Consider the following 6969-nt stretch of genomic DNA (forward strand, 5'->3'; position numbering starts at 1 on the left):
CCACACACACACACACACAGGAGGACATCGAACGCATGAAGAACTCGGACGTCATCACAGAGATGGTGAAGGAGCTGTCCACCGAATTCCCATCCCTTGTGGGACCCTCATCACCGAACGAGATCAGTTCCTGGCATGCCAGCTCCGTTCATGCCCGGGCGACACCATAGTCGCCGTTGTCGGTACGCGTTCCCCTTTCTCCGCCCAAGGTCTGGACAAAAAAAGCCCAGCAGCAGCATAACGCTTCGCGCACAGGCATGGGCCATTGTGCCGGCATGGTGGAGTGGTGGGATCGGGACATCGACCTGCGCTCAATCTGCGCGGTGCCTCCGCCTGGCTTCCTGACCATCAGGCGCGTGCTGCTGTCCGTCGTTCTCTCCCTTTTCTCGCTGATCGCCCTACTATTGTCCAAAACAGACGAATCCACCAGAAACCAGTTTGTGGGCTGGAGAAAGGCGCCACGTCACAGGAAACCTGGAGTTTTTTAAATCTATGGCTGCTCTGTGCGGCCTCCACGACATCGAGCGCAACCAATAGAAACTGTTACAGAAAGTTGTGTTCTTGTGAAAGTGTTTCGTTCTTTTGAAAGTGTTTATTACGTGACAGGGGAGCGGTCCTGAATATAGATGCAGTGGCTATAAAAGGAGACAAGAGAGGAGTAAGAGATAGATGCGAGAGCGTCCACAACAAGCTGTGGCACAAAGCTGGTCGAAGTTCGCTGTGCACGGATGAAGTGCTTGACGTTGGCGAAGACCAACTCACACGGATTTAACTCGGGCGAGTAGGTTGGTAGAAAGATGTAGTGGACACCAGCGTTGTTCAGCATCTCGCGTAAGAAGGGTCGGGTCTCAGCGCCAAAGTGAATCGAAGCGTTGTCGACGAAGAGGAAGTCGCCCGGAAGAAGCCGCCCAGCAGCAAGCGCCGCACTGATGAAGGATGCGTAATCCCACTCAGTGTTCGAATTCGCTCGCATGTCGATGAAGAATGGAATGTCGGGGTCAGAGAGGTCGGTGAGCAGGGTGAGGGAGAATGAGTCAGAGATTTCAGAGGTGGTGCGGAGGAAGGGAGTGCTGCCCGTTGGCGAGATGATGCGATTGCGTTGCAGGTGCCGGGAGACGAAGTGTGCTTCGTCAAGGAATTTGAGCCGAATGGGGGGGAGGCAGGGGATGATGGAGATGAATTGAGCGTAGTAGCAAATGTTGAGGGGTGTGTACTTTTGTAGCTGTTGGACACATGGCTTTTGCCAACTCCATCGCCAGCCCCGGAAGATGTGGGCAACGAAGGATGTCGAGACGGTGATGCCCTGCTCATGCAATTGTGTGACATGGGCTTGTAAATTGAACGTTGGGTGAACTGAACGTTACACCAAACAAGTGATTGGATGAGAGCCTCACCATCCTCACCCCACTTCAGATCATTGTATCTGACAAATGAAGCAAAATTAGACCAAATCTGGTACAGAAAATTTGAAGCAATGGGCGTACTCACTCCTGCCCCAGGGTCGTGGATGAAATGTGGGGTCCAGCAGCTTCGTCCGCCAGTAACGTGCAACATTTCGGCTGACCCCAAAGGCTGTGCTTGCTGCAGAACAGCCATGCTCTAACGCAAATGCGCCAATTGCGTAACATTTTTGGCGCCAACTAAATCTGCAACAAATGTGAGTTGTTTGTGTTGTTTGTAAAACATTGGATATGCAGTACCTGTGATTTGTGTGCGCTTCATGCTCTTTGATCTGGCGTCGCGTGGCAAGTGGCTGTCGTGGCATTGACTGTGGTAAATAAGATTGTGATCAATTTTGTTGCCATTTTGCCCTTTGTTTAATAAAACAAAAATGTTAGCCGATAAAATTTGGACCACTGCAACACACGCCACGAGCGCATGCAAACATACCCAACACACAGGAGATGGAGGGCTTGGTGAGCCATGCAGAAGTGGTGAGCCTCCCTGGCTTCCAGAGAATCATGATGGATGTGGGTGTCAATGTCCTGGACCACTTCTTCAAGTACGTCATGAACTCTGTGGCGGCACGCAAAGCAAGCATCCTGCCATATGCCCAGCTGGTGTGGTCAGGCAGCGGGAATACCCCAAGCCGCTGTTCTCTGTGCCACATCCCACAGTTTGAGCCTCGCCTCAGCCCACTGATGTCACACAAATGTGTGTTCCAAAGATGCAGCCAGTTCAACCTCTGCCTTCGCCTGACGGACAAATGTATGGAATGTGAAACAGCTCTCCATGTTAAGGCACTGACTGTTTTTCATTTCTCAATCTGTAGGCAAGGACCACAAGGCCGAAATTGATCGGGAGAAGCAAAGGTGAGAAGAAGAAGTGAAGAAGGTGAAGCAAGAGGCAGGGAAGATCAAGTTGCTGGAGGTCGAGGCAAAGGCACAGGAGCGGCTTAGCCATCACCTTGCTGTTGGCCATCTCAAGGCAGCGGAAAAACAAGCAGGCCAAGCCGAAGTCACCCATCTCCTCAACAAATTGTTGGCCAACACTGCCCAGCAACAACAAGCACAAGGGCAAAAACGAAAAGCTGATGGGCCTCCAGTGGATCAGAATCCCATGCTTAAGGCACATCATCCCCCCCCCAACTTGATTACCTGTTAATTTAACTGCTTTTTTTGTAGATCACTGCCCCAGCAATCAGTGCTGTTCAAGAACAACTCATTCAATCACTAGAGGAGGCCCAGATTCAGCAATTTTACGCCCCCACCTCCATCCCCATCGTGTCAGGTCTTTGCCCAACACTGCCATCTCCAATTGCATCAATGTTGATTGATGATGTGTGCAAGAGATGCAAAGCATTGCAAGCTGAGATTGTGTATGCCACCTCATCCTTGCTTGCATTTTGTTCAATTGTTAATTGCATTTTAATTGCCAGGATATTGGACAAACAAGAACATGAGTTGCTGCAGCAAGAATCACTTGATCAGCTGCTTGATGAGTGTTGCTGTATTGAAGAGGAGCTTCACTGTTGAATGCAGCTCTTGCTGTTAGGTACATTCATTTCCATTTTTTTTTTATTCATTTGATTCTGACCCATTTGTGATGTGCAGGTGCCCATGGGTTTTCATCACCACCATCCATCACCAGTAGCCCCAGTCCATTGTTGGCGACCTCCCCTCAACCTGCATCACACATGGGATCAGTGCAGCCCTCTCCCCAATTCTCACTCATCCCTCCATCTCCAATTCTGCCCTGTAGCCCCGCAGCTTACTCCAATGAGTTGGAGGACTACATGGACCTTGATCTGGGTATGTACAGCCATCCTTCTTAATACCAGTTAGGTTTAATACTGATGTTTTCTTGGGCAGGTCTGGACGATGACCTTGAAGTGAAAGGGGAACCACAGCACAACCCTTCCCCCAATGCCACACCCCACCAATGGCCCACCTACCCAGCACTCTTCAACAGCATCTGCCCTTCCTTTCTTTTCCACCCCCCAAGTAGACCGCATACCTCTCAGCCAACGTTTCCATTGCCACCCCAATCATCCACATTGTCCTCATCTTCTTCAGCTCCATCCCCACCATTGTTGTCATCATCCTGACCACAGTTTTTAATCACAAAATAAAAGATTTTTAAAAAATGAATGTGCTATGAAATTCATCAACCTCCGCCCAGGGATCCCGGACGTAAGCAAGTACGTAGAAATCAAGAAGACTCCAGTTCTATGCTTACGGGCTGGTTTCTGGTGGATTCGTCTGTTTTGGACAATAGTAGGTGTACTATTTCATGTTCTAGCCCTAGGCAACCCCGTAGCAATTTTTATCTTGCTTTGATCTTTTAATATGGTCCATTTTTGGTTCTTACTTGCGACGGACCCAGGGCAACAGGAAGCTCGGATACTGGTCGTTACGTAATCGGGTCTGGCCGGAGTGTATTATTCAATTCACTTTCCGCGCAAGGGCCTACCCCCATGCACGCAGCACCACCACATGAACAAAGACAAGGCAATGTGGTAGGGGTATGCCCCTCTGGCTGTGATTGAGGAGAAGCTGCAGACGCTCCTTACCCAGCAGGTGGAGGGAGTTCCACTGACCACCTTGGGCATACTGCTCCCCACCAACTGGCGCAAGCACGCCACCAAGCTCCGGCAACTCTTGAACCTCTTCCCCACGGTGGTCGTGACAGGCAAAGCGGGTTCGGGGCGCGAGATAGCCAAGCTTGTGGCATGGCTCGTGACGCTCAAGACGGACATGGCCGCCCTACTCGCCAAGTCACCCAACAACGCGTGCGACCTGGATGCCCTGGTCCAGGCCTACGCGAAGCTGAAGAACAACGCCAACTTGGACACCCTCTGCGAGGTCGCGGGAGTCTACCTCGAGGATCTGCTGGAAGAGCGGGGCTTCTTCCTCACCTGGGCGGGCGAGAAGGCCACCGTGCACTCCAACACACCAAGGGCCAACACACCCAACGTGGTACGAATTCCTCATCGACAGCCATGTTGAGGGTCACTGGCAACCCAACCTACCCCACCAAAAGTTGTCTAGGCACTTTTGGTCGGATGGTCCTTGTTCCAACATGGTAGCAGAGGATTGTGAGTTCGAATCTGGCTAGCGCCTGTCACTCGTTTGAAAATCCTCCCTAAATCCCCCCACCGAAGACGGCACCAACATGGGGCCGAAGCACTTCACAGACAGGTCGCTGGATCAAATCCCATTTCAGGCAACACTCAGTATGGTCGGCTGGATTGCCACTGAAGGGGCGTGTTGAGGGTCACTGGCAACCCAACCTACCCCACCAAAAGTTGTCTAGGCACTTTTGGTCGGATGGTCCTTGTTCCAACAAGCCAATCTCCCCTGCTACATGGCATTTTCAAACTGGATGGTTGTCCTGTGTGCAAAACAACACACTAGTGAGGTACTTGTCCTTTGTCATGGGGCTCTCAGGGCACATCTACTGGACAAGTCACAGCTTCCTCTGCGGCTCCACAGCCAACCTTGGGGGCTGCTGCCGCTGCCCAGCCGACACCCAAGGCGGCAGCTTCCACCAACCAGCCTGCCCCTCCAACTCCGACCACTAAAACCACCGAGAGCCCTGCAACGGCCGCAGCGGTGATCGTGGAAGATGTGCAACGCTGCCGAGAGGTGGTGGAGAGCATACTCGCTCATGACCACCCTCTCGCGCTCGACTGCGAAGGCGTTGACCTGGGCGACAAGAGCGGCTCTCTGTGCCTCGTACAGATCGCCACGAGAAGCGGCCGGTACTTCCTCTTCGACGTGACCAAGGGCGGAAGCCGGCACTTCAGCGAGGGCGGACTGCGGCGAGTGCTCGAGGACGTGCACGTGCTCAAGGTGGGACACGACCTGCGGGCCGACGCGAGCGCACTGTTTGCAGAGCACGGCGTCTTACTCAACCACGTCTTCGACACCCAAGGTACATTCGGGTGCGCCAACCTTAGGTTCATTGACGCAAGATCGATCCACCCACTGCCCACTGCTGACAACTTGTGCGGTGCGAGATAGTGGGGCATTCGGTGCTGACGGTGGGCAAGCAAAACCAAGTGGGGCTCAACCCCATGCTCAAGCTCTATGCCAATTCCCAGAACGAGCTCAAGAAGGCGGTCAAGAAGGCGTGGACCAGAGATCGACTGTACTGGACCCGGCGGCCGCTCACCGAGGAGATGGTGGGCTACGCCAGCCTCGACGTGGCTTTCCTCCTCCAGGCTTTCTACTCGATGGCCGGCGCCCTCAAGCAACAATGCCTCTTCGACCACGCCGCTGCTGGCTCGCGGCTCTACATCGACCGCAGGCGCTTTCCCACAGTCGCCGGCACAGGCGCCTCCGCCCCGCTGGGGAGAGGAGTGGGAGATAACGAGGGTGCCACGTCATCCAGGAAGATGAGAGCATCGAGGAAATCCTCAACGCCCTGCCTGAGCGCCTGCGCGACGCACTTCTCGTGGACAACCGGTTGGTGGAGATCATGCTCGATCTGGGCCGGCCTCTCAAGGCGCGGTTCTCCGGGGCGGGCATGCCACGCGTAGCCCGGATCGGAAGACGTCGCGAGATCAACAAGACCGACCTCGAACACTTCTTGCGCTTCATCACCGATTTCAACTCCGAGAACAGGCACGTAGCCACCACTCACATGCGACCCCCCTACACCGTGACATATTTCCAGGTGCACGAGTTGACTCGCACGGTGAACGAAATGGTTGGGTGGGGGGGGTTGGACAACAGGGCGGGGCTCTCGAAGACGCTGCACCGCATCTCACGCCTCCAGAACCAGGCCGGCCAAGCGGTGGGCGTCACCATCCGAGTGGGCAAGACCATCAGCGGCCTGGTGCCCATGGTGGCCGATGTACTCCAGAGAGCGGCCGAGCGCAAGGCGTCGATCCTGCTTCTGGGCTCGCCAGGCATGGGCAAGACGTCGGTCCTCCGCGAGATGGCGCGCGAGCTCGCCAACGAGTGGAGCGTGATGATCGTCGACACGTCGAACGAGATCGCCGGCGCCGGGGACATCCCGCACACGGCCATCGGGGAGGCGAGGCGCATGCAGGTGCTCCCCGGGTCAGGGCAGCACAAGTGCATGATCGAGGCCGTGCAGAACCACACGCCCGACATCATCATTGTCGATGAGGTCTGCCCCATCTCAGAGTGGCCTTGCGTGCGTGCGTGCGTTGTCTGATGAGCTATGCATGATTGGCAACATGCATGCGATGTGTGCAGATAGGAACCAAGTCAGAGGCCGCTGCGTGCTGCACGATAGCGCGGCGCGGAGTGATGCTGGTGGCGACGGCGCACGGCCTGACGCTCCAGGATGTGGTCGACAACCCGGGACTCAACTCGGTCGTGGGTGGCGTTCAATCGGTCACCCTGGGCGACGATGCCGTGCGCGAACGCGGCGCCAAGCATAAGACAGTGCGCGAGTGCAAGGGGCCATCAGCGTTCGCGGTGGCCATCGAGCTGCGGTCGCGGCGCGAGTGGGTGGTGCACCACGACGTGCCGGCCAACATTGGGCTCATGCTCA

The 6969-nt window shown here is 54.9% G+C and overlaps 3 protein-coding genes across 3 annotated transcripts in view; 2 read left to right on the top strand and 1 right to left on the bottom strand.

The window, feature by feature from the left end:
• Window positions 1-819: 819 nt before the first annotated feature.
• Window positions 820-1765, bottom strand: ACA1_221630 (uncharacterized protein; the record flags this gene model as incomplete). Its single annotated transcript, XM_004337952.1, has 3 exons — window positions 820-1423; window positions 1485-1646; window positions 1701-1765. The coding sequence occupies 3 exons, from the start codon at window positions 1763-1765 to the stop codon at window positions 820-822; spliced, it is 831 nt and encodes a 276-aa protein (XP_004338000.1).
• Window positions 1766-4196: 2431 nt separating this feature from the next.
• On the top strand, window positions 4197-4448 carry ACA1_221640 (uncharacterized protein; the record flags this gene model as incomplete). The annotated part of the gene is made up of 2 exons (XM_004337953.1): window positions 4197-4418; window positions 4440-4448. 2 exons carry the CDS (start codon window positions 4197-4199, stop codon window positions 4446-4448), a joined length of 231 nt encoding a protein of 76 aa, XP_004338001.1.
• A 619-nt stretch (window positions 4449-5067) lies between these two features.
• ACA1_221650 (R3H domain containing protein) overlaps window positions 5068-6969 on the top strand; it is a gene marked incomplete at both ends in the record, with an annotated part of 2145 nt that continues 243 nt past the window's right edge. Inside the window, 6 exon segments of the mRNA XM_004337954.1 lie at window positions 5068-5087; window positions 5099-5376; window positions 5466-5647; window positions 5766-5819; window positions 6121-6606; window positions 6669-6922. Of these exon segments, the coding sequence (XP_004338002.1) occupies window positions 5068-5087; window positions 5099-5376; window positions 5466-5647; window positions 5766-5819; window positions 6121-6606; window positions 6669-6922 (1274 nt within the window).

The sequence above is a fragment of the Acanthamoeba castellanii genome, assembly GCF_000313135.1.
Source record: "Acanthamoeba castellanii str. Neff unplaced genomic scaffold scf7180000084760, whole genome shotgun sequence".
Taxonomy (NCBI): Eukaryota; Discosea; order Longamoebia; family Acanthamoebidae; genus Acanthamoeba; species Acanthamoeba castellanii.